This window comes from Hippocampus guttulatus, chromosome 7 (genome assembly GCF_054856545.1).
Source record: "Hippocampus guttulatus isolate MCC_2025c chromosome 7, RoL_Hgut_1.0, whole genome shotgun sequence".
Taxonomy (NCBI): domain Eukaryota; kingdom Metazoa; phylum Chordata; class Actinopteri; order Syngnathiformes; family Syngnathidae; genus Hippocampus; species Hippocampus guttulatus.
This window is the reverse complement of record NC_141267.1, coordinates 19,476,239-19,502,290: the sequence shown is the minus strand read 5'-3', so window position 1 is coordinate 19,502,290 and position 26,052 is coordinate 19,476,239. Positions and strand designations below refer to the sequence as shown.

The 26,052-nt window shown below is 45.7% G+C and overlaps 3 protein-coding genes across 4 annotated transcripts; all 3 read left to right on the top strand.

Moving 5' to 3' along the window:
- Positions 1 to 99: 99 nt before the first annotated feature.
- On the top strand, positions 100 to 5,724 carry scly (selenocysteine lyase). 2 transcript variants are annotated; one of them, XM_086115453.1, is made up of 13 exons: positions 100 to 213; positions 959 to 1,038; positions 1,112 to 1,221; positions 1,483 to 1,583; positions 1,654 to 1,816; positions 1,986 to 2,113; positions 2,772 to 2,927; positions 3,019 to 3,125; positions 3,486 to 3,522; positions 4,187 to 4,270; positions 4,562 to 4,661; positions 4,758 to 4,833; positions 5,189 to 5,724. In XM_086115453.1, exons 2-13 carry the CDS (start codon positions 962 to 964, stop codon positions 5,340 to 5,342), a joined length of 1,293 nt encoding a protein of 430 aa, XP_085971579.1. In that variant the 5' UTR covers positions 100 to 213; positions 959 to 961; the 3' UTR covers positions 5,343 to 5,724. The 2 variants fall into 2 exon arrangements, with proteins under 2 accessions (XP_085971579.1, XP_085971578.1); XM_086115452.1 differs by having other exon boundaries at positions 121 to 270.
- A 706-nt stretch (positions 5,725 to 6,430) lies between these two features.
- espnla (espin like a) lies at positions 6,431 to 18,504 on the top strand. The gene is made up of 11 exons (XM_086115449.1): positions 6,431 to 6,712; positions 6,916 to 7,112; positions 8,010 to 8,196; positions 8,361 to 8,543; positions 8,887 to 9,018; positions 14,770 to 14,838; positions 14,921 to 15,014; positions 15,086 to 15,225; positions 15,346 to 15,510; positions 16,258 to 17,099; positions 17,956 to 18,504. The coding sequence occupies exons 1-11, from the start codon at positions 6,431 to 6,433 to the stop codon at positions 18,494 to 18,496; spliced, it is 2,832 nt and encodes a 943-aa protein (XP_085971575.1). The 3' UTR covers positions 18,497 to 18,504.
- A 1,584-nt stretch (positions 18,505 to 20,088) lies between these two features.
- klhl30 (kelch-like family member 30) lies at positions 20,089 to 24,439 on the top strand. The gene is made up of 7 exons (XM_086115451.1): positions 20,089 to 20,912; positions 21,502 to 21,706; positions 22,078 to 22,164; positions 22,236 to 22,391; positions 22,583 to 22,771; positions 22,890 to 23,035; positions 23,597 to 24,439. Exons 1-7 carry the CDS (start codon positions 20,139 to 20,141, stop codon positions 23,843 to 23,845), a joined length of 1,806 nt encoding a protein of 601 aa, XP_085971577.1. The 5' UTR covers positions 20,089 to 20,138; the 3' UTR covers positions 23,846 to 24,439.
- The last annotated feature ends 1,613 nt before the right edge of the window (positions 24,440 to 26,052 follow it).

The following is a 26,052-nucleotide window of genomic DNA, read 5'->3' as shown; positions in this document are numbered from 1 at the left end:
TTTCGAATACAAACATATTGATTAAATCAAAAGGTGTGTGGTGGTTATAAAAAAATAATAATTTAAAAACGGCTTGGCTGAATCCGTCAAACCTGGCAACCCAAGTAGAGGCACTCAAACCCCTCTGCTTTCGCTTTGCTAGCAGATGATTGACGCGAGTGGAGCGAGACGCAGTAAAAGTATCTCTGGGACAACTTGACATCACTTGACAAGGTCAGACACGAAGATGAGCATATAAACCTGCCACGGCTCGTCTACATTGAATATACGGTACGCTTGTCGAATGGCCAAAATTGTGCTAGCAGGTACAAGTCCAACTCGCTTTACGTCACCAAGTGTAGCCACCGGTAAAACTCGTTTAAAACATGTCAATTGGAGCTAACATTTTTCGCGAATTGAGTTGTCGTGCCACTTTCACACCATATCTCGGCTATGCCTTTTTGTTACTTTTACTTCTTTTGTTTCAGTTTTACAATGCGTCATCGACACATTATTTGACACACACGTATTCTGAATTTATATATGTTGTAAACACGTTTTAATGCGATTTTAAATCGGCTCGTAGGTCAAAATAATTGTTTTGTCCAATTTTTTGGTTTAATGTATCAGAGATGATGTTTTGTCTCGACTTCCTTTCCTGAATGCATCTTGAACGTGGCGCGCTCCGATTACGTGTGTTCGTTTACTCCAGCCATATTGGAGCGGTACGTGAAATTCGCGTTTCTCATTGCGGTCCAGCGTTCACCCCCCCACCCCCCGCTCTATCGAGGATTTCAAATTGATTTCTATTTCAGTGGGGCTGCTTTGAGATAGGAGTTGAATTGATTTGTGACCGTGCTCATAACGCAAAAACGTGATTATTGAAAGTCATGTGTTTCAGTTCAGCTTTTCAGCATCTCTCAACAATCCATCTACGTCTCAATGGATGGGTGGATAGTTAAAAGTGCTTTCTCCCCAGGAGATGTCCTGTCAATGCAATACTGACGTAATGCCCGGACATAGAAGAGAGTTTGATAATGCCGAAAAAAGCCACAACAGGTGGGAGGTTAAAAACTGCTACATGTGTCAACATCACTGCAAATGCTAATTGCTAATAAGCATTTTGATTTAGCATATACATGGACTACAATGCGACGACGCCAGTGGCGCCCGAAGTGATCCGGGCCACCTACGACGCCATGCGGGACGCCTGGGGAAACCCGAGTAGCAGCTATGTTGCAGGTGAGGCTACGTTTGCTGAGACTGTAATTTTAAGGTCATTGAAAACATCATATAAAACATTACAACTTCAAACTGCTTAGCTCTTTCAAGGCCAAATCTATTCTCAACAGATTAAAAGTATTCTCATTTCAAAGTGGAAAAGCTCATTCAGCTAGACCGGTCAACTCCGGTTTACAAGGGCCTCCTATCCTGAATGTTTTCGATGTTTCTCTCCTCCAACATACTTTGTTGCATTCTCTCATAGTAATTTGCTTTTGTAAGGCTTGACCGCGAAGGCCATTATTACTCAGTCCAGGGAGAATGTGGCAAGAATGATCGGAGGCAACTCCGAGGACATCATTTTCACCTCGGGCGGAACCGAGGTAATGCCGAGACGTTCCCCGCTGGCGTTTTAGAAAACTGAAAAGTAAACAAAAATGGAACTCATTCCAGTCCAACAACATGGTGCTCCACACCGCCGTCGAGCATTTCTGGAAGAGCCAACGAGACGCCAGAAAAGGAGACGACGGAAGCCAGCCGCACATAATCGCCTCCGATGTGGAGCACGACTCGGTTAAACTGGTGGCCGAGCATCTGAAGAGAGAAGGCAAAGTGGGTACGAGGACAGCAACAACCAAATCTAATTGTCTTTGTTGACGTTCAGAACTGAACCGCAGCCTCTTGGATATAAGCGGACCAAGAAGAATCCAATCCCCTCCGTTTCCACCTTGACCGTTAATCGCCTTTGCTTTTTGCATCAGATTTACGAGAATGTCCTATTGCAGATTTTACCTGTGTGCCGGTTTCCAAGACAACGGGCCGTGTGGAGGCAGATGACGTGGTCGCCGCCGTGCGCCCCAACACCTGCCTGGTGTCTATCATGCTGGCCAACAATGAGACGGGCATCATCATGGTAAGAAAAGAAGTTGGCTTCAAAGACACCGGTTCTACCAATCAACACAAAATTGGGCAAAAAGCCTCAAGGACCCATGTCCAGAATTCAACAGGTTTGCTGTAAATCAACCCGTTTTGGTGCAAATTCCATAGCTTAAAATAAATAAATAAATACCCTGCAACGTTTTGGGTGAATTCCAGAGCTCGAAAGTAAATAAAACATTACTCGTTTCCCTAAACATGTATCGTAACAGGACGTACAAAAAAAAAATTCTCAAATCCCACGTCCAATAATTTTGGACGTGGGATGTTGCCCGTTTAACTTTGAAGAAGCTATTCTGGGGCAACTTTAGGAGTCAAAATTAACGAAAAAAATGAGTCCCTGGGACCAGCTCCACAAAAATCCACAAACAGACACGTTGTCTGTTTTTGGCAGCAATTTGGGGCAAATTCCAGGGTTGGAAAGTCTGAATTATTTTTTTTACTGCAGACACCTGTTCAACCAGTCAACACGGAATTCAGTGGACATGTGTATCAGCACTTTGAGTTTCATTTTTACGTATGAAAAAAGTGCTCTCTAAAGTTTGATTATAACCGGATGCACAAAAACTTTCAAGGACCCTTAGCCAAAATTAAACGAGCACTCTCCTTATATATTCCATCCATTCCTATGTCAGCCCATCCGCGAGATCTCGCAGCGTGTCCGCTCACTGAGGCAACAGGATGGGCGCGCGCGTGTCCTCATCCACACGGACGCCGCTCAAGCCTTGGGGAAGATCCCAGTGGACGTCAAGGAGCTGGGTGTGGATTACCTCACCATCGTGGGTCATAAGGTAGAGGTAGCGTTTGAACGTTTTTTTTTTTTTCATGAAGCAACAATCAGCTGATAATGAATTTTTATTTGAATGTTTTTTTTTTCTTTAGTTTTACGGGCCTCGCATCGGTGCGCTTTATGTGAGCGGCCTCGGGGTGAAAACGCCACTCTATTCCATGCTATTTGGCGGCGGGCAGGAGAGGAACTTTCGACCTGGGTATCATACTGTAATATATTTTCATTGATGAGGCAATGAAAATACACGAATACACGAGTACAGCGGTGCCTTTTGTTTATAAATGTCCGTTGCTTAAAGGGTAGCAACTACAGCAAAATCAAAGCTAGTGAAGCGCTAATATAGCTTTGACACGGATTTTGGGAAAGTAACGTGGTTTGGTGAAATCCACTGGATACATTTCTCTTTGCTTTACCTTTTAAATGTTGTCAAATTTTTTGATCGCAACTCGAGACAAAAAAAAAAAAAAATCAGATGCGGAAAACTCATAAGTCGAGGTACCACTGTATTCATAGAGCCATACTGGTAAATTAATCAATGTCTTTGTTTTTAACATGGCAGCACAGAAAACACACCAATGATTGCTGGACTGGGAAAGGTATGTATTCAGGCAGTGAAACTCAACTTTTTTTTTTCCAATTATGTACTTACTCCCTGTGAAATATTATTTTTTTTCAGCCCAGTGCCCCCTAATCAGTGCAAAACATTTTGAGATGTCGGGAAAAAACAGGAAGATTGCAAATAAAAGATGGCCCATTTCTTTGTAAAATATAAAGTAAAAGCTGTGAGTGTGTGTGCATGTTTTGTTTTTTTCAAACAAACTTTCACATAGTGAGGCAGCACAAAAAGTTCACCAGGTGAAAATGATTACCGGCAATTATGTAATATTAATATAGAATTTGATAATTTTCAACTTTGATAGGCGGATTCGCCCACTTTTGTCTAACGTCCGTTTCATTACTCAAAAACAATTTGACTTTTGCCAACTTACATCTTGATCTTATCCTCATCAAAATGAATTTGTCAGGGATATTTAATTCATGGCACTACTGTATTTATTATTCAATTGATCATCGCACTTTCTTTCCATCCATCTATGCTGAGCTCCGTTAGCTGTACTTCTCTCTGAACTGAAGTCATGATCACCTATAAAGGCACCCAAATGACTTCCTAAATGTTATTAAGTAGTAGTAACCTTTGTTTTTGTCGTATGATATTATTTTGTTTGTTCCCTTTTTTGTGTGTGTGTGTGTCCCTACTAGGCTGCTGAACTGGTGACAGATCGGCTGTCTGATTACGAGCGTCACATGCTGGACGTAAGAGAATACCTGGAGGCACGTCTCAAGGTTAGTTTAGATATGGTCTTCAAATCTCAGATCTTTTTTTTTAAACACTAAATTCCAATTTCAGATTTGCTTATAGGATAAGCAGATGATGATGATACAATTGAAAAAGTTTTGTCTTTTAATGGGGGCAGCGAACTCAACCCGCCTCACAACTGGCATCACAACAAATTGCATCAGTGTAATTTGCATAATTAAAAAAAATTATAATCATGTCACAAAGGAATTTATTTTATTTGAATGGATTAATGACAGTTCCATTCATTTAAGTATGTTTGCGTGTTCCCCTGGCAGGCCGTCTTCAAAGACAAGCTGCACTTCAACAACCATTTCCAGGGTTCTGATCGCTTGCCCAACACTTGTAACGTGTCCATCCTGGGTCCAGGCTTACAAGGTGTCCGCTCGACAGCCTCCTTATCTTTGATCTGCTTTGGGATCATTTAATTAAAAAAAAAAGAAAAAAAAGAATGCTCGTTCCGTTCTGCCTCAGGCTGGCGAGTTTTGTCCCACTGCAAGAAGCTGCTGGCCAGCGTGGGCGCCGCCTGCCATTCAGACCACGGAGACAGGTGACGTAGCTTCGGGGGCCCACTTAACACCCTCCCGGCTTGGCTGGTGAAGGACCGGAAATTTTCCCGTTTAGTTCGATGGGCTCTTCTACTCTGCTTCTTTAAAAAAAATGAGCATGATTTCAAACTGATGTAATGATACTGGTCAGTCCAATTTTGAGATGATTCTCTCCAGTTGCAATACAGTGTGGTTCAGTACAAATGAAGACGTCATACTGTCGACTCCAGTTAGGATAAAACAGAACTAACTCCAATTACAGTAATTCAATGCTATTTGACAACAGTCAATCTGAAATCCAACGCGCATCCCTATTTGGGATTGACTCACGCCACCACTCTGTGTGCGGTCCGTCAGGCCTTCCCCCATCCTCCTGAGCTGCGGCGTGACCCCCGAAGTGGCGTCCAACGCCCTACGGCTGAGCGTGGGCCACAGGACCAGCAGAGAGGACGTGGACGTCGCCGTGGAAGACCTCCAAGAGGCTGTCAAGCTACTGGAGCAGAGCCAATAAAGCCCCCTTGATCACACAGGCAGGCAGGCAGGCACACTTTCAAAACATATTTTATTATTTTTATGCAAACAATGCACAATGGCCCTTTTTAAAAAAAAAAAACATTTTCATTTGCATTTGCAACAAAATTTTACCTGTCAGCATCCATTCATTCATCTCATATACTGCTTTGCCCTGAGAAATTATGAATACTAATGCATCAGTTCAACAGCAACAAAATTATATCATGTAAACCGAATAAGTAAACAAGTCATTCAATCATACTGTACAACAAATAAATCTTGTACTGGTACTGTACATTCTTTGACTAATTTTAATAAGCTACCGGTGCTTTTTCCTTCTTTGCTTTTAAATCGATTAAATTAACTTCTTTCTGAAAACCTTTAGATGTTGCATTTTTAATTTTGTCAACCACATGGACTTACCTTGTGTATGAAATGTGCTATCTCAATAAAGCTGCCTCGCCTTGTAGTTGGCGGCATATCATCGCTCAGTTTTGAGATCAGCACAGTTTTTGAGTTGAAGATAAGATTAGGCGCTAAATCTCGACTTGTTGCATCGATTATGAAGGAGAGAAATGCCGGCATGGTGAAAGTCTGATGTTCAGACAAATTCAGGTACCTCACACTCGAATGGAGGATCTATACGTGGGAAATAGGCAGAGGATGTGTCACAGTACGTAGTAGAAAGTGTTTGTCGCCCTCGATTTTTGTATTTTGCAATCAAATATGAATATCTCCGTCTTGTTTTTTTTTTTTCTAAATGCTTTCAATGACTGGAAATTAATGATTAAAGGGGAGATATGTTTTTCCTTTTTTATTTGTTTTTTAAATGGAATAATGGCATTTCCATTCAGCGGCACCGTGCTACCCCTCTGGCTTGAGTCACGGGTCAGCATGTGCTCAGCGCCACACAAAAGCATCTCGGCAGTCTTTCCTTACCTTTCCCAGCGGCTGCTGGCTCGGCTGCCCCTTTGCAGCCACGCTGGCCAGCTGGCGACCTCTCGGGTGTCACTTTTCCACAACGGTAGGAGGACACAATGACACGTTGACACTCTGAAGAGCTCGACGGTTCCCAAAACTAAAAGCATGGTCCTCCACCAGGCCATCCGAGCGGGCGACCTGCACGCGCTGCGGGAACTGACGTCTCGCGGTCTTCTCTCGCCCGCCGTGGACGCTCAAGGCGCCGGCCCCGTGCACCACGCCGCCCGCTGCGGCCGCCTGGAGTGCCTCCGCTTTCTGGTGAGTGAGCACGGCCTGCCACCCGACGCCCGGGCCGCCAACGGGGCCACGCCGGCCCACGACGCGGCGGCCACAGGACACGTGAGGGAGCTGAGGTGGCTCCTGGAAGAGGCGGGATGCAGCGTGGAGGTGAGCCATGGGTTCAATCAGACTTGAATTGTCTGTTCATGAAATGACTTGTTTTAGGTTAATTGGAAAGTCAAACGTGTCTGTTTATGAATACATCAACTCTGATAGGTACAAGGCACTTGAAATGATCTTTTATGTACCTTACGTTCAAGGAAAACACAAACATTAGGTTCAATACGAGTGCTCTTTGTGCGTGCACGTAGGACCGGGATGCCGCCGGTGCCACTGCACTGCACCTGGCTGCCCGCTTCGGCTGTGCGGAGGCGGTCCGCTGGCTGCTGTCCGTCGGAGGCCCGGCGATGGAGGAAGCGGAGACCGAGTGCGGAGCCGTGGCAGCTCACTACGCCGCCTTCAACGGGCACCTCGACTGCGTGGAGCTGCTTGTTGGCCACGCGCCGAGGTCTGTTCATCATGGGGGTCACACGTCCGGCGCTGCCGCAAATTTCACAGCGCTTTACATTTTCGACATTTTCTTCTGTTAAAGCCTGAAGATTTTTTGCAAATGTTTTAAAAATAATACAACATAATGTGGGGTGAAGGATCTTACAGTGCATTCAGAAGGTATGCAAACTGCTTCACTTTTTCCACCATGTTGTTAGTCTTATTCCAAAATAGAATAAATTGGCTTTTTTTCACAATTAAATTCTACACACGGCACCATATGATAACAAAAAAGAAAAAAGTTAATTTGAAGTTTGTACAAATTCATTAAAAAATATCCCGGAATCCAGAAAGTATTCACAGTGCTTCACTTATTCCATATTTTATGTTACTGCTTTTATGCCAAAATGGAAACTTTTTTTCCCCCTCAATGCTCATAATCACAACATGAAAACAGTTTTTGAAACACTTGCAAATGTATTTAAAAAGATAATGTGGGGAAAACATTAATATACAATGCATACAAAGTATTGACAGTGCCTCACTTTTTCCATGTTGGAGCCTTTTTCCACAATAGAAAAAAAATTCTCTTTCCCCCTCCAAATTCTTGACACTACACCCTATAATAAAAACAAAGAAGTCGATTTTCAAATGTTTGCAAATTTGTGCATAAAAAGTGAAAAAATGTGACTGCTGTTGGAACTTAATCCATTTTGGAAAATTATTTATTCTCTTTACTAAATTTGCTAAAAAAAAAAAAAAAAAAAAAAGCTCATCCCAAAAATCCTTAGAAAATGTATTTCACGTTGTCGTGATGTGGAGAATTTTGAGTGGGGGAAAAAAATGAACGTCGTCGTTTATTAGGAATAAGACCAGTGCATAGCAAAATGTGAAGAGCCTGTGACATTCCTTTCAGGTGCGTGAACAGGCAGATGTCCACAGGCACCACAGCGCTCTACTTGGCGTGCCAGGAGGGCCACGTGAACGTGGCCGAGTACCTGGTAAAGGGTTGCGAAGCCGACGTGCACGTGAGGGCGCACGACGGCATGACTTGCCTGCACGCCGCCTCGCACATGGGCCACATCCGTGTGGTGGCCTGGCTGGTGAGTTCACATCGACTTTGATGGCGCAACGTCTTGTCGATAATTTCCTGAATTCCCCAGCGTTTCATTTCATCTTCATCTCTTAAGCATTCCCACACAATTTCTACAAATATTCCAATTCCCTGCTTTCTCTTTCATCACCTCCCCCCCAAAAAAATGCCAAGTTGACCCACACCGACGTGAACCCATCCTGCCAGGACGGGGACGGTGCCACCGCGCTGCACTTTGCCGCCAGCAGGGGACAGTCATGTGTCTTGGAACGGCTGCTTGGTGCCGGGGCAAAGATCCTGAAGGATTTGTGGGGCGGGACGCCATTACACGACGCCGCCGAGAACGGAGAGATGGAGGTTGGCTTTTCATCTTAACCCTTGTGACCTCTTCACTTATATTACCCAAACAAACAAACTGCTCTAGAATGATTGTACACCAATCATTATTTTGAGCTTTGTTTTCCCATAAATCGCTTCCAGAGGGTTCAAAATGTGTCAACACTGTGTAAGACTTGTAAACCTAAAAGACACTGGTCTTAAATTTTTTTTTAAACAAATTCCACCCACTAACTGGACCACAACCAAAAAGATTGCCCCTTCCAATAATGAGAAAAATGTACAAAATGTCTGAGGAGGACACAATTGATAATTAAAAAAGAAAATTGTAAATGCAGCTGTAAATGATCTCTGCATATTTCAGTGCTGCGAACGGCTGCTGGCCAGCCGGGCCGACCCCTCTGACAAAGATATGGACGGGTTCACGCCTACCCAGCTGGCCCACTACAACGGACACCACCTGTGCGCCAAATACCTGCGATCCCACGAGAATCTCGTAAGATGGCCTCCTCGAGCGTGCTAGTGCCTCTGGTTCGGCGCTGACCATCTGCTTCTTGGCGTGGTCGGCGGTGGGGGGTTGCGGGGGTGGTATGGGGTAAAAGTGAAACATCTGGAAGCGTCTCGCACAATCATTTTCTCCATTTGTGACACTGAGGTCACTCGGCTTTGTTGGCTGGGAAATGAAAGCGCTGGTGTGCCTAGAACTTGGACCAAGCGGACTTTTGTTTTAGGCAAAAAACATCTCAGGGCTTCCATTGTGTGCCTGAACAGGATTTCGAAACAAATTTCACAAAGGAAATAATGCACGGACAGTGTTACCTTGCCCCTTTTGAGTTGCGACCACATTTGAGCCTTGTTTGGTGGCAATGAACTCAACTTCCTTCACAACAAACAGAAATTTGGCAGATAGTGAACAATTCTTCAAAAAAGAGACTTCAAGCGGTTTAATGCCACTGCCAGTTGAAGTTTGCTGTCATCAAGACATAAAACTAATGTATTACATCTGCATTTCAAACAATTACCTAGCTTTGCTTTCATTGAGTCCATTTAGATTGATGTGAACAATCAATCCAAAACAGATGGGTCAACAAATGGCATCAGCGTCGCCGTGTTGTAATCCAGTAAGCTGTGGATGTTTTGACACCAACAGCGGAACAACATATTGAGAATATAACATTACTCACGGGCATCTATTCTTTATCCTCTGCAAAGAACAACAGCGTGATTGCGGGTTCCAGAGCAATTGTGACTCTCTTGCATGCGCATACGTATGTCTGAGTGAATTAAACTCATATCGGACGACATACTATCTCTGAATTTGGCAATTTTATTGTGAAAGTTGGAGAATGCGCTTACTAGCTTTTGATGTCTCCAGCCCTCTTGCTTGAGTGCTATCGGTCCCGCGTGAGTACTTACGGAGGATGTATCTGGAATCCTCCCCGAGTGGACACTGAGCTGTATATCATCAGCCGGTTGAAATAGAGTGACTGGAAGAGTCACAGAAAGGCACCACGGTGGTCGTCCTTGGACATTTCCATTTGTCGTTGGGAAGGAACAGCAAGTTACGCACGAAGGGAAACAGTCGGATATGTGTGTTGAAAGTTGAGAGATCCAATGAAGTTGACCTTTACTGGAAAAAGGTCATCGCCCATTTTCTGTTGATTCAAAGCCCCAATATCCCTTTAACTTTTTGTGAACTGTGCTATAAAAGGACAAATTTATGGGGTAAAAAGCATGGAATTAGAAACGAAGTTGGGGGCGTGGGGGCTCAGCATCAAGGGATCGGAGATCACTGGGTTTCATTTGAACCATGTACGGAGGGAGGTTCCAGTGTACTTTTTATAAAGGTCTTGAATAATAAACAAAGAAAACTTTTTTTAAAAAAAGAGTTTAAAAGCACTAGCTCAGCCAGTTTGTACCGCATCTTCTTGATTTACGACCCCCCCGACATGCGATCAAAGGGCGGCGTAGTAATCAGGGAATGTTGTCCGCCGACAGACCTTAAAGCCTCCCAGGTGTCTCGGCGGACCACCCGCATCATCGGCCGGGCCAACGGGAGCCGGCAATAAGTCAAGAAGAAGCAGCGCAGCTGCACTTGTTTCGACGGGATGCGTGCCTCACCGCCCTCAGAACAATGGCGGGGTAATTAGCGCAGACTCTGGCAACCCGCCGTCGGCCGAGGGGTCCTCTCAGCTTTCGCCCCACTCTTCTCAGGTGTAAGGCCTCGAGGTCTTGTTAGGAGATCCGCGGGGTTTGGTTTCACACTTTGCGCCGTCTCCGCGCCAGCAACTGGCAACTTAATCCCACTAAGGAGCAAGATTCAAAGGAAGACTCTTGAGCTGGATCCTCCTCATACTGGAGATCAGCTGAGCTTTAATTACATCTCTGCAGGCATCTTCAAAGCGGAGGCTCGGTCCAGCTCGTTTCCCTCGCGTGAAAGGGGGCGCAAGAGGGGCTACACGTCATGTTTGGATGACTCGCTACGAGGCGGAAGTACAACCGGCGCTCCTCATTTGGCAGTGCCGAAGCAGCTGCAGACAGATAAACAGTAAACACAAGAGATGATACATTAGTTCAGTTTGTCGAGGCGCCTCGATGGGCTGCTGTGGAAGCGGGAAGTGAACTGAGTGAGGCAATGAAGGCATCGCGGGTTCTTAGGAACAAGTAGAGGACGCCGATATTTCAGTTCGTATAAGTTTGCCAACTTCCTGGCGCTAGAGCTGCCCGTTGAGACAACAGAGTAAATCGAAGGTGACGAGTTGGATTGGCTGCAAAGGGTCAACAGCAGTTTTTTTTCCCGGTCCGAATAAGTTTGTTGCTTAAATAGAGAGGCGGAAGTTAACAAATTGAATTCATGTGAATGGTTTGGCAGCAACTGGCAAAAGCAATTGGTTAAGCCCCAACAGGAAGGTAATAACGTGAAGCATTGAGAATTGGCATCAATCAGTAGAGGGGGGAAATTGGTTCAGGCCCGGCTAGTTTGCCGCATGTGTGGTTTGCTGTGAAAGCAGGAAGTTAACACAAGTTGAGGGAGGCATTGTGGATTGGCAGCACCGAGTAGAGAGCATCGTTCTTACAGGCTCAAGAAATGCAATGGAGACAGAATGTATTGGGAGCAGCCAGTAGGGCGCAATTGTTTCAGGACCAATTTATTCGTCGCCTAAGCGGGTAGAAGCTGGAAGCCAAAGTGATGTAACAGACAGAACAGATTGGGAGCAACTGGTAGAGGGCAAAATTGTTTTAGGCCCAACTAGTTTGTTGCCTAAATGGGTAGCGGTTCAAGAAAGACGTAACAAAGTGAAGCACCGGAGACAAAATAGATTGGCAGCAAACCGTCGAGCAAACAATTGTTTCACCCACAACAAGTTTGTCATCTAAAGGGGGTTGCTGTAGAAGCAGGAAGTTAAAAAAGCGACGCGAATGAGACACAACGGGAATGGTAGCAAGATCCAACTCGCTGACAACGTCATCCGCAGGTGCCTTCTTGTTGTTGAAGCCTCTTATCAGGCGTGACGGTGTCACATTGTCTTTCCACTCCCGCCTTTCACGAGTCCTCTCCAGCTGAGCGTTCGCTCCATTCAACGGGAGGGGGAAAAAAAAAATCATCAGGATACGACGGGATAAAATTTCTCTTTTCGAAGGCTTCCGCTGATACCTGCTGCGTGCCAGTGCGCCGTTCACATTAGCAGCCACCCAATCCCTTCCCCCTTCAATTATTCACACTGTCCTCCATCGGCTTTATTGTTTACGGGCCCTCGAGCCATAGCGCAAACGCTGTCGGTGTTGAACCAGCCCTCCCGCTGCCACATCCTCAACGCGCAGCCATGCTGAACCGCTGACATCCAGGTCGGTCCATTTTTACCTTGTTGAAACTTTGTCAAGATGCGTAGCTGGCCTTTTTTTTTTTTTAATCCGCCGGCCATTAATTAACAGGCGGAAGAATCGCATTGTAATTTGCCAAACAATATTATTGCACTATTGAGACAGGGGTGATCTCATAATACGGTGATATGGTCCATATTCATCGGTGCTTCGAAATGCAGTGAAGTGTGCTCAATTCACTGCCCAAAAAGTAGCAGTTTGTCAGAACAATATTAAAAATTATTTTAAAAAGAGGTTTCAGATTGCCAGATAGTTCACAATTTACTCTCATTTATAATTTCAAGTTCATTACTATATTATGTGTATTTCAAACAACGTTGCCTTAGGAATGCCGCAGATAGCTTAATGCTAGCAAAAAAATTTGATGTCCATGCCCATCCATTGACGGGCTAATGGACATAATCTGTCGCGGTGTAATAACTCTCTAAAAGGCGCATTTTAAAAACCAACCTGTGGACCAACATATGTAGACAGATAAACTAACAGTAGGTATAGATTCTTAATCCTCTGCGAAGAACAACTACTCTTCGTGCAACCCACTGAAAATTTTTGACCGCCCCAACGTGCTATACTGAAGGCGCGCGGTAATTAATTCAAACTGTCAAAATTCATCCAGCGAGCGCGCTAAAGATAAACCGCATGAAAACATACAGTCCGTCGGGCGTCACTACAGTGGTTCACATAGCTGGTGTTTGCACTCGGTGCCCCTGTGAATGAGGGAAATAGACTACTCAGAAACCAGAGTGTGAACTCGCGAGATACTGAAACCCGCAGCTTTGTGTGCGAGTGCGTGCTTGTGAACAGTGTGTGCATGTGCGTGTGTGTGTACATCCCCCACGTCTCTATGTAGCAAGGGGAAAAAAGATGGGGGGGAAAAATAGTCCAAGTTTGTTACAAGCACTGGCAGGAGTGAACTGGAGCGCAGTGCAAGGTTGTGAACTCTTGATGTGTTGTGATCGGAGCCTTTGATAATGTGTGTGTGTGTGTGTGTGTGTGTGTGTGTGTGTGTGTGTGTGTGTGTGTGTGTGTGTGTGTGTGTGTGTGTGTGTGGAGCAGCTGAGAGGTGGCGTTGATGAAAACCAAATGCTGGCTGCCACTGGGTCCAATTAAAGGCACGCACAGGGACGTTGAACTGTTACGAGAAAGGGTCACCCAGGAAGCACCACCTCCTCCTTTTCCTCCTCTTCCTCCTCCCTTCTTCTTTTTCTCCTTGTTTATCTCTCGGTGATTGCACAACTTCGGGGAAGCTGTCGGAAGCGGCGAGGCCCGGCCTCCGATTTTTTGACTTTGATGTGGACCCACGATGCGCTCGGAGGCGGAATGCGATACGGCGTGTTGTCCGCGGTGCACACGAGGACAGTGTAAATTTTTCAACGCAACCGCCATGCATGGTTTCCTTTATAGTCCTGTCGTCTGATTTTATTTTTTTTTCCATTTATCATATAAATTGTTTTGTTTGTAGTGGATATGTCAGGATAATGAAATGCAAAAACATGTTGGGGAATTTCCTCTTCCTGGGGGTTAATAAAGACGATTTTTAAATTCCCTGTGAAGTGAAAATAGGTACCACATGTCAAGGAAATTTGACACAGAGATGTGTCGTTAACAACCTTGCCAAATTTGAGTGATTACAAAAAAAAATCAAGTCTACACATATCAAGAGAGGCTTTAAAAATCTGAAAAATCAATCAAGTGTCTCCAGTCTCTTAAATTGTGGGCGTGTCTGCCAAATGCGCTGAAACCACACCCCTCCCTGCTGTCAGGCTAACAGTCTTGAAAAAATGGAGGCTGCTTCTTCTAGCATCTTTCTACGTACACATAACTACATGTTTGAGCCACGAAAATGTATTCACTTCAAGACTCCGGTGGCTGGAATATATCCCACCGGAATGCCACGTCAATGAGGCACTCTAAAGCGGCCACGCTCGCTGTCAAGTCGGACTTTCGAACGACCATTGTTTGTTTGAACCACTGGAGTGTCAATTTGTTGTGTTTATATATGCTACTTGTGTTAAGCCTTAAAGGCAACTTGAGAGTGACACGGATACTCGTCACGCATCGCATGGAACATGCGCGTCCTGCCTTACAAGCACAGGAAGGTGCCTGGCAAGAGGAGTCAAAGGACTGGTCACACAAGTGGGGAAAAAAAAAAAGTTACATTTGCTGTTTTTGTGCTCAGGCCGACAGGTTCAGCAATATTTTTATTGCTTTGGCACCATCTTGCGCCACCTTGATGCCGAGCAATAATATTGTGAATTGAGGAGGTTCATGAAGACAAGTCACTGCTGGGAAGGGTGACCCAGCTCACCCGGAACCCTACTGAGGATAAGCGTATGAATGTTGTTGTTTTTTCTGATGCAACCAGGTCACCGCCGTCCCATCAACACAGGAAGACGCCATGAAGACGGCCGTGACCGTCATGGACACCTTGAAGGTGCTTTTGTCATTTGCACACGTCAAAAGAAACTCTGAAAACAACCCAAAAACATCGCATCCTCTTCATCTTCCCCAATCAGCAACCCGAGAGCGAGGAGACGGTGGCGGCCAGGTACCCGCGGTCTTCCAAGAGCATCATCCCGCGCATCGAGAAGATTCAAACGGCCACTTCTGGTACGTTTACGAAAGGTTTTGGCAAAGCGGAGGAGGAGGTGACGAGACGGCACGGACGTCGTTGTGTTCAGTGATTCAAGGTCTGCATCGGCCAAAGAGGACTCCACCCGACGCCAACAAACTCCTCGCCGACAGAAAGCTCCTTGGCGACATGAAGCCCATCGTGTCACTCAAACAGTCGTCCCTTTCGGGTGTCTTCACCGGACAAGCCGTAAGCGCGGCTGCCTTATCTTAGATTTGTCATTCAGCATTCATATTGGTGGTGGATCTTAGATTGACATGTACGGACGGTACAATGTACTTGGTGACTTCCCACCGTTGCCCGTCGCAGAGTAAGATGGTGGTCTTGCCCACCGAGGAGGCCAACCTGGCCGACATGGACTACCTGGTGCCCAGTCACGACGAGAAGGGCCGGCCCATCGCCGAGTGGAAGCGGCAGGTGATGGTGAGGCAGCTGCAGGCCCGACTGCTGGACGAGGAGGACCAAAGGTTGAAGGTAACGCCAGCCGCGAAACAAAAACTCGTGATCCTGTTGCGATCTGTTATATTGTTACCGTATTTTCCGCACTAAAAGGCACACCTAAAAGCCTTCCATTTTCTTCAAAGCTGACAGCGCGCCTTCAAATCCGATGCGCCTTGTGTATGGTCATTACGGTAATATTTCGACCCCAAAATGGCTCCTTGCTCGAGACATGCTAACAACACACAGTTCAAACTTAAGGCGATCCGGGTTCAACGTTAACGAGTCAATGTTATAACTTGTTGTTGGTTAAGTGAACTGTGTCGCTGCTTTATGAAATGCGTTTTTACTGACATCTGATCGTTCTGTTGGTGTTTCCTTGAGCGTAGCTCCGTGGATGCATTATAGATTGCGTCTTATAACGCCCGCTGTGCCCAATATATGAAAAAAATGACAAAACAGGCCATTCATTGAAGGTGCGCCTCATAACCCAGTGCGCCTTTTAGTGTGGAAAATATGGTATATTATTGTTTATTTAACCCTTTCATGCACCAGGAATGATAACCTGCAACCTGATAGCATGATGGGCTGGAAAACAAACAAAACAAAGGGGCCACAAAATAGAAAGTTCCTCCTCAAATGAAGTCATCACTTTGCAAAGCTGCTGCACAAAAAATATTTCAAGCTTTGAATATCCCTAAATTTCATGAAAGGTGTGCGGCGGGCGGCATGTAACGTACCCCCCAATTCTTGCAACGCGACTCTTTTGTTCATCTGTTCAAGGAGAATGGCCGGAGCTTGTCCAGAGTCAACTGGCGCTACTCGCAGGCCCACAACGCCATCCTGGGTCCGTCGGGCGAACTCCTGACCGAGCACGACCTGGCCTACCTGGAGCAGAAGATCGCCAGCCTCACTCTGCGCCGCACCGCCGGCGAGGGCTACGAGCCGGAGCTGGCGCGGCTGGCCGAGGAGCTGCGCCACATCCTGCCGGCGGCCATCGTCAACATCAGCGCCCACGCCCGCTTCGCCGACCCGGCCGGACGGCCGCCGCTGCTGCCCGGCTGGTGCGGCCGCATCTCGGGCATCATCATGAGCATGTCTCTGCTCATGAGCGACTTGGCCGAACAGCCGCACTGCAAGATGCCCGACAGCCAGCTGGCCAGCGTCTTCTCGCAAGCGCCCGACCGCCAGAACTCCACCAGGGGCCGGCGCCAGAGGATCGAGGACGAGATCGAGCGCTTCGGCGTGTCGGTGAGGACGCTCAAGTCCAATTTCGAGATGCAGAACAAGAATGACGATGAAGAAGAAGCCTCGACTCTAGCTCCGGATCCAGAGGAGAAGGCCCCGGAAGTGGTGGAGAGCACAAGTCTCAGGAAAGAGCGCATCGTGGTGCTCTTCCTGGGACACTGGAAAAAGTCGGCCTACGCGGTGACGCTCAAGAACAAAGACGCCGCCGAGAGGAAGAAGAGTTGCGACTCTGATGGTGCAGGCGGCGAGGAGAGCGACCGGGACAAGATGATGAACAGCTCCTTGGGCCACTTTTTCAAACAGAGGAGCGCTGTCAACAAGATGTTGGGCAACTGGAGGAGGATGATCTCCAGCGTGCCGTCGCGACAGATACGACGGTAGGCTCGGAAATATTTATTCACTAACCGGATGACTTCCATCTTCTGAGCCAGAGTTTGTCTATTTTGGGTGGCGAACCAGCGGTAGGCACCTCTGAGGTCCATCCTTGGAACATCCTCAAACTGTAGTTGACATCATGTGGTGTTCATCAAAATTAAATGCAGCATTTAGACTCAGCCCAAAGTGTTTTTTGTTTTTTTTTTAACTACCGTATTGGCCCGAATATAAGACGGCCCTGATTATAAGACGACCCCCCTCTTTTTCAAGACTCAAATTTGAAAAAAGACTTTTTGAACACCAAATAAATTTTTATACAGAAAATCATGACAGTACATCTGAAACAAATGATTCTAACAATATATTTGAGAGAGAAAGCATGTTATTTTGCTTCATTCAAATCTTAATATCCGAACATTTAAATATGTAAACTAAAGTGCAATCACATTCGTAAATGAATGGCTTCTGGTTTTTGAAATGTAAATGACATCATAACTTCTCCTCAGCTGCCGGTTAACCTGGCCGATCTTCGACCCACTTTTCTCCAGATTGTCGCTACGTTTCTCCATTTTGTGTTATCTCTTCTATTATTTTCTTCTCTCTTCTTTCTCACCGCTGTTTTTTATTTTTCTTCTTCTCGCTAGCGCTATTTTTATTTTTATTCTTCATGACAGGGGTTCGCTTTGTCCCGGGGAGTCAAGGTCAGCATTCGCTTCAATGATCTCTGGCGCCATCTAGCGTCGTGAATGGGTATAATGTCTAGACCCCGAATATAAGACGATCCCAACTTTTTCAGTTTTATTTCAATGCGAAAAATACCGTCTTATATTCGGGCCAATGCGGTATTATTCTTTTTAGGCTTCACAGGCAGCAAGCCCTCTACTCCCCGGAGCAGTTCCTCCCACGCATGGATGGCGTGCCGCTGGAGTACGACAAGTTGACGCTGGACCTCTTCATGCTGGGCTACTTCCACATCCTCGAGCTGGACCTGCCGGTGGACGAGCGCAAGATGAGGCACCTGCTGTGCTTCGAGGTCTTCGACCACGTCGGCAGCTTCCCCTGGGAGCTGGTGCGCGACTTCCACAAAGCCGTCCTCCAGGACATTGCGGCCGGAGACCGCGAGTGGAAGGACGGCTTCGAGGACCTGAAGCTCAAGTTTTTCGGCGGGGCGACAGCCGGGTGTGAGCGGGTCACTGCCGAGGCAGAGGCGGAGACGCGTCAGCTTCCAGAGATTCGGCCGCTCCCCAAAGTCATCGTGCAGACACCCACGCCGGATGAGGGCTCGCTCTACGTCGGGACCGACATTTCCTGCTTCAGCAATGAGGAAATATGCCAATACATCGACCGCAGCTTTGCCTTTTGGAAGGAGAAGGAGGCGGAGATTTTTGATTTTGAGTAGTTCCTCCAGGTTTTTTTTTTTTGAGCGCTCATTCTCTCTGAGCATTCCTCTCCTTAACACATTCAAACTCGTTTAATTCGGAATTGCTTACAGATGCCACCAGATGGCGCCAAATTCATTTCTTTAACATTAAACATGGCTTTGCCCTCCAGGATCAATGAGTTGGCGAACATGCAACTGCCCGGGCACAAATACACTGGGGCTGATTATAGAACCTTTTTCGAACACAGGTGTCAAAGTCAAGGCCCGGGGGTCTAGATCTGGCCCGCCACATCATTTCTAGCGGCCCGCAAAAGCAAATCAAGCATGTCAAGTTCTATGATGCTTGCTGAAGTCGGAACCAAAATTTCAAATTGTCATATGTAATCCGCAATAACAGTCATTTTTCTTGACTTCTGATTTTAAAACTAGTTATTCATCAATTTGTTGTGCGCTCTGTATGTAATATGTGGAGGTGATGAAACATTTGTATGGTTTCCCAAAATGCAAAACGGTCCTCCAAGAGAAACCGTAACGACAATGTGGCCCACGACAAAAATGAGTTTGACACCACTGTTTTAGAAGGTTTTAGATGTCTTTATTGCAACTAAACTCTTGCTAATGAGCCCGACCTAGAAGCTACTGTGCTTATACTGAATTTAGCAGTTTGTTTTTCATGGTGAGAGGCAATAAATGATCAAATGTGCACATGAGCAAAGCCGGGCCATCGCTTGTCTTTTAGGTCATTTGAGCTTGCCCTGCAATGTGTCAGTGTGTGTGTATTGGTGTGTGTGACAGCAGCTGCACGTTGTTTGGAATCTGACTTCAGCCCTTGGCGTCACTTGTCAGTCTCAGCCCAAAATAACCCAAAGGCAGCACAACGCGAGGCTGCCAGCGTCCTAGTGACTGGGCACAACGTTCGCCTTCTCTCATGCTGATTTGCAAACAAAAAGCGCTATCGTAGGATGAGTCGCCCCGGTGAGTCTGATTACATTTTATAATGAGGAAACTTGCTTTTTCATGCACATTGAGACCTTGGTTTTCGTTTTCTTTGGTGTTGTTGACATAACCACGTGGAGCCGTATGTCGGGTAGATACAAGTTTGGAGTAGTTCCTCAAGTGGGTTCATTTGAAATATTTACGGTAATCCCCGATTGTGAGGATACTTTCGAGATCCATAAAATACCATGAAAGTTATTTTTACAAAGTATTTTGCATGTACTCACTCGTGTTGATAAGAAATTTTGAGGAAACTGAAAGAAGACTGTTGCTTGCACAGTCCTATAAAATTGGCAAAAGCCTGCTTGCTACAAGTTGTTTTTCGCTCCCAGTAGAAGTTTACCGTAAACATGAGAACCAAACCAAGTGTATTAAAACCCCAAAATGTTCAACCAAACGATATAATTTAAGATAAGATAAGATAACCTTTATTTGTCCCACACTGGGGAAATTTGCAGATTTTTTTCAGATAATTTAAGAACAACACTCTACTAGCTTAATGCTAACATGATGCAACATGCCATCGAGAGCTAACGGAAATTAGCATGGACGCTACGTTAATTGTAACCTTTCAAACATTATGGTTTACTTTGCCTTTCAGGTGAATGACTTGATGCGGCTGTGAGTTCCCTCTTCTTCTTGATTTATTTCCTCGCCGTTGAGAATGGTGCGCAACGTGGACGACCTTGACTTCTGTCTGCCGTCGCACCCGCAGACCATACTGGAGGGCCTGCGCTCTCTGTGCTCTCAGCCCAAGATGGTGGACGTGACGCTGAGCGCCGGGGGCCGTGACTTCCCGTGCCACCGAGGGGTCCTGGCCCTCTGCAGCGCCTACTTCGGAAGCATGTTTTCGGGTGACTTCGTCGAGAGCATCGCGGCCCGTGTGGAGCTCCAAGAAGTCGACCCGGATATACTGGGCTGTCTGCTGGACTTCGCCTACACGGGCAAGCTGACCATCAACCAGAGCAACGTGGAGGGTCTGATCCGCACCTCCAGCCGGCTGCAGTTCCAGACGGTCCGCGCTGTGTGCACGCGCTACCTCCAGCATCAGATCGGCGCTACCAATTGCCTGGGCATCCTGGAGTTCGGCGAGATCCACGGTTGCCCTGAGGTGGTGGCCAAGGCGCGGGCCTTCCTCTTAGAGAACTTTGAGGCCGTCCAGATGAGCGAGGAGTTCTTACTCCAGGAGAAAAACCGCCTGGTCTCCTGCCTGAGCCACGACGGCCTCCAGATCCGATGCGAGCGTACTCGCGTGGAGGCCGTGCTCAGGTGGGTCGGGCACCGGCAGGAGCCACGTTTGGCCCATATGCCGGAGCTTCTGGGCCTGTGCAGACTGGAGCTGCTCGATCGGGATTACCTGAGAGGGACGCTGATGCAGGACCCTCTGGTGCAATCCTCGGATGGCTGCAGGGAGGTGTTGGAGAAGGTCCACATGGAGGTTCAGACATATTAACCCTTTCATGCACCCTGTAACCTGATAACACGATAAGCTGTCCACTGTCGTAACCGCTGTCCCTGAAGGGGTTAAATCAGGGGTGTCAAACTCATTTTTGTCGCGGGCCACATTACAATTACCGTTTCCCTTGAAGGGCCGTGATGACTGAAACTGTATAAACAAGTCAAAAATAATGTTTTATTCATTTATTGTTCAAGTAACTGTAATGAGGGGTTTGCTAACAAGAAAATGCTGACAATATGTCACTGATTCATGACATGAAAATTTGACATTTTGGTGCATATTTTAGCAGGCATCGTGGAAGTTGTCATCTTTGATTTGCTTATGCCGGCCACTTAAAATGATGTGGCGGGCCACATCTGGCCCCCGGGCCTTGAGTTTGACACCTGTGGGTTAAATGCTAGGTTGCTAGTATTGTCATGTCGACATTTCAACAATAGATTTTATTTCTAATGCACTTGGTCGCTACATATTAGTAGTGCCAAAGTCAATCATTTTCGTGATTTTTACCTGACTGACTGACAAATGTGGCTTTTCATTTGTAATTATTATTCGCATATTTATTTCGTAGACAATGCATTTGGCTCCGGAGTGCGCGGGCACTGCGGACGGCCAAAGTCCACAGCCCAACTTGCAGGAAGTCCTCTTCGTCATGGGGGGTCGCTCCCTGGATGACGACTCTGACGACGATTCGGACGACGAGGATGGCGAGCGAGCGAGAGCGAGAGAGCGCAGAGCTCAGCCCAGGAACTGCGCCTTCTACAACACCAAGACAAGTACGAGCACTCCTTAAGGACTCAAATAAATCCCCCGTCTCAATTTGAGGCAGTTTACCGTTTTTTCTGGTGACTTTCAAGGCTACTTTGTGTGTCCCTGTACTATAGTCCTAACTCCAATTTTTTTTTTTAAATTTCACTTCTTGTGCTGATACATTTGTCCATTTCTACATTTTAATAAGTTTGAATGGCGTCCCAGCTTTTCAGGCCACTTTCCCTCATTTACGGCTATACGTCCCAATACTTTAGCCCATATTCCCATTCTCCCCCCTCACCCCCCTTTTAACTTCCTGGACTTGTCCCAAAGCTTTTGCTGCAACTTAATATATTTTGTGTCCCAAAATATATGCCCACATTTGTTGTCTTTCCAGAACAGTGGCATGAGCTCCCGAATTTCCCCAACCCCAACAAATGGGGCTTTTCTATGTTGTCGCTGAATAATGACGTCTACGTCACAGGTGAACATCCGTCCCTCTGGCTGCCTGCGTTGGCGTCATTTTAGCGCTCAAACAAAATGTCTCCCCCGTAGGCGGCTCGCGGGGCTCCAACACCAACACCTGGTCCACCACGGAGACATGGAAGTACATCACCAAGGAGGGGCGGTGGGTCACAGTGGCGCCCATGCTCCGACCTCGCACCAATCACTCATCGGCCACGCTCAACGGAGAGATTTACGTCATTGGAGGTAAGTGAGAAAATGGACAAACTGCCCGTATTTTTTTTCTCTCCACGTTTTCAACTTCCTGTGGGTGTCCCAATTGCCAACATGTATTTCACTTTTTGTGAGTATCCCAATAGTCTTACCCAAGCTCCGCATGTTCACTTCCTGGATAATTTGGTCCAATTCCGATCTTTTCCTTGTGTGCGCATATTCAGGTACGACGTTGACCCGCGTGGAGGTGGAGCGTTACGACCCGTACCACAACACCTGGACCGCTACGTGTCCCGCCGTCAAGTACGTGACCAACTTCACGTGTACGGCGTGCCAGGGAAAGCTCTACGTTATCGGCTCCTGTGCCGTCAAGTACAACCCCTTGACCATGCAGTGCTACAACCCCGTCATAGGTGAGGACACGCAAGGTCATTTGAGGGGACTTTTCATTATTTACTTGCGTTTTCACACAAGCGGCAGAAAGGTGACATGTGCATCCTTTAGTTTGTTTTTTTTTTTTTTCCCCCCCAGACAGCTGGATGAGTATCTGCTCCCCATTCATCCCCAAGTACCTTTCATCTCCTTGCTCGGTGTGCATGGAGGGAAACATCTACCTGCTGGCTGACAACACTAAGAAAGTCTACTCCTACGACCCCGATGCTAACATGTGGCAGAAGGTGCCAGCTCACGAACAAGACAGTGGAGCATCGCTATATTGCGCATGCTAGCACTTAACCAGAAATGATTGAAATATACACCATTTATTTCTACGAAAATGACCTGTAGAATTTTCATTCGGATATCCCAGCAGGAGTTTGTCTAAAATTCATTTTTGAAATATTCCATTATTTTGAGAAATATAATTATTTATTATATTCTCTATGTAATATTGTATATTAGATGATTAAAATAGAATACTGATGATGACAATCAATTTTGTCCCCCGGCAGTCACCCTTCATCAGTTTTGAGATGAATTGTGACATATTTCATCACATTTGCTCTATGCTACGTACGTTTGGATGTGTTGCTGCTATCCCTTCTATAACGTTTCACATTTTATGTTAGCATTAAGCTAATGGGCTCGCTTTTGACAAAAGGATATGATTTGATGGGGCATTTTTGGGATTTCATCTCTTCTTTTGTGATCCGTTTTGGAAACATATAACCCACAAAAACACTGTAAAGGCTCTTCTAGGGCGATATCATCATAGCGCGACTCGTCTTCTTCCTCCGTAGATCCAGCTGCTCCACATGCTGCACGAGAACGGCGGACTGGTGTCGCTGGACGGGAGGCTTTACGTGACGGGTGGTCACTGGAAGGGCATGGAGGGTGACTACGGCGTGGAGGTGGAGGTGTACAACCGGGCTTCCGACACCTGGGAGGTGGAGGGCGTTCTGCCCAGACTCTGGTTCTACAGCGGCGTATCCACCATCTTCCTCGACCCCTCCAACTGGCCTCGCGTCTTCCCCGGAGACGACACGTAGGTGACGTCACGTGATGGGTAGAGGAGCGAGAGCTTTGTGGTGGTTTAGTTACAAGCAGTGGTGCCTGGACAAATGCACCAACTGTATGAGTTTTTCCAGTGACGAACAGTCGCTTGGTCCATTTTTGGCTTTGCGTGTGTCAGACACGCTGCCGCTTGAAGCAATACTAGGTACTGTTATGCCCTCGCATGTGGGCAAGGAGAGCCAAAGTTGCCACTGCACTTTCATCTATTTCCTCAACAGGAGAAACAAGTCAAAACGAACAATTAATTTTTTTAAATACAGCTTAATTCTTCTCCAATTATGACTTTGTATAGTAAGGTTGTACTTTTTTTCTCAAAAAATACGACTAAAATGTACTCTATTTATTCTGCCTTTTTCGAAATACATCAAACAAATTACTTTATTCCTGTAAGATTCCGATCTAATGTTTTTCATTACAACAGCATTTTTGAAAATTACGCTTTATGATAAGCCACACGTTCATTCTCCTACAACTGATATTAATCCCCTTGTGTAATTTTTATGCATTTATTTTCAAAGTGTCCCTCGTCATCTGTGGTAATTTTTATGCTTTTGGACTTGAGAAATAAAAGAATCAAATGGCATAACGTGGTATTGTGATCATTAACCCTTGAGGAATCCAGTCCGAGCAGAGGCTGCCAGGGCAATAGTCAAACAACGCTCAGTTACCTTAGCAACGACCCCCACCCAGGATTTATGTGAGGTCGTCATGACAACCGCTGGACCAGATCAGGGGTCGCAGGGACGCCAAAATCTCTGCTGCCGACGAAAGAGTTTGATCAACAACTTTTGTTCTACTTAATTTTATTAAGAGTATTTTCTTAATCCAATTTTTGGGTTGCGTGGGGGATATGAGTTCCTCGCTGGAGGAAGACGGCACACATTCACCTACACCGGACCTTGTCATTCAGGTTGGTAAACTTCCATTTTTGTACAGCTTGTTTCATTATTGAATTGTTGAGGTTTACAAAATGTATTCATTTGTTAAGCGTGTATATACATCTGGAAATAATTTATTTACTTTGCTTTTTAAACGTGTGTGGGTATAGGTTAATTCGTGATTACTGTAAATGCTGCGCGTCTTACATCGCATGTAGTGCGTAGTAATATTTGCGCCGTCTCGTAACTTTGGGTTGGTAATTAGTGACCTTTCAGTGTAGCATTTGTTTAAAACGACTTTTAAATGACTAAAACATCCACCACGATTAAATTATTTATTAACTAAAGAATTACTTTTATAATAGTTTACGGCCTATTTACGGCAGCGGAAATAAATGATGACAGCTTCCGTGTTCGACTTCCCGGTTCCAGCGTCCTCGAAAATCAACTTTCGAGTGAGTTTTATATCAATTACAATAGCTGTTTGTTTTAACTTTTTTGCCTTATATGTATATATTGTCAAATGAACATCACTCATTTGACAAAAAAAAAAGCAAACAAACAAAAACCGAAACAATTTAACAAATGTGCGGACGTTCAAGTGTACGTGCTAATTGTTAATTGCTATGCTAACAACAATAATAAATGTACTGTACCGTCGTATATAAAAAAGGACATTTTGAATATAAATGTTTTAATGAAACAATATGAGAAACATGATTGTGGTGATTCGACACATTATCCAAGTCTGAAAACACTGACAAATAATGAACAATAGGGAAGACTTTAGAATGACCCATGGTTAGACCAATTAGCTTGATGTCCTCCTTGAGATGACTAAATTTATACGTCAACAATTACAAGGAAAACTCAAAATAAATAAATAAAATATCTGTTTATTTATTTTTTTGTGATTTTTTAAATAATATTTAGGAATCACGCTTACGACGGACAACTATAATTGACACCACAAGTGCATGTTTGTGTAGTCTGTGCATGGAATTTTGAAGATTTCCTCAGGGGGAACAGAAAATGTCCTCCAATTCTGGAATGGCACAAGAAATAGTTCCACTTTAACCACCTTGATACTTTGTATGTGGATCTTAAATCTCAAATAAATGAGTACTCCTGCATGACAACTAGCATCTACAAATGTTTAACCCTAAATGAGCCCAAACACATTTTAAAATGCATATTTTTAATCGCTGTCAATGACTTGCAGAAACTAGAGGAGTCTCTGCTTGACTTTGAGAGCCATGAACCGAACTCCGGAGTTGCACAGGCACCGGTGTCAACCTGTATCC

Coding starts and splice junctions, on each gene's coding strand:
- scly (XM_086115453.1), top strand. CDS start 962: ATGTCCTGTCAATGCAATACTGACGTAATGCCCGGACATAGAAGAGAG. Junction 1,039..1,111: donor GCCGAAAAAAGCCACAACAG/GTGGGAGGTTAA, acceptor ATTTTGATTTAG/CATATACATGGACTACAATG. Junction 4,662..4,757: donor CCTGGGTCCAGGCTTACAAG/GTGTCCGCTCGA, acceptor GTTCTGCCTCAG/GCTGGCGAGTTTTGTCCCAC.
- espnla (XM_086115449.1), top strand. CDS start 6,431: ATGGTCCTCCACCAGGCCATCCGAGCGGGCGACCTGCACGCGCTGCGG. Junction 14,839..14,920: donor CCGTCATGGACACCTTGAAG/GTGCTTTTGTCA, acceptor TTCCCCAATCAG/CAACCCGAGAGCGAGGAGAC. Junction 17,100..17,955: donor CCGTCGCGACAGATACGACG/GTAGGCTCGGAA, acceptor TATTCTTTTTAG/GCTTCACAGGCAGCAAGCCC.
- klhl30 (XM_086115451.1), top strand. CDS start 20,139: ATGGTGCGCAACGTGGACGACCTTGACTTCTGTCTGCCGTCGCACCCG. Junction 20,913..21,501: donor TGGAGAAGGTCCACATGGAG/GTTCAGACATAT, acceptor TTTATTTCGTAG/ACAATGCATTTGGCTCCGGA. Junction 23,036..23,596: donor ATGCTAACATGTGGCAGAAG/GTGCCAGCTCAC, acceptor CTTCCTCCGTAG/ATCCAGCTGCTCCACATGCT.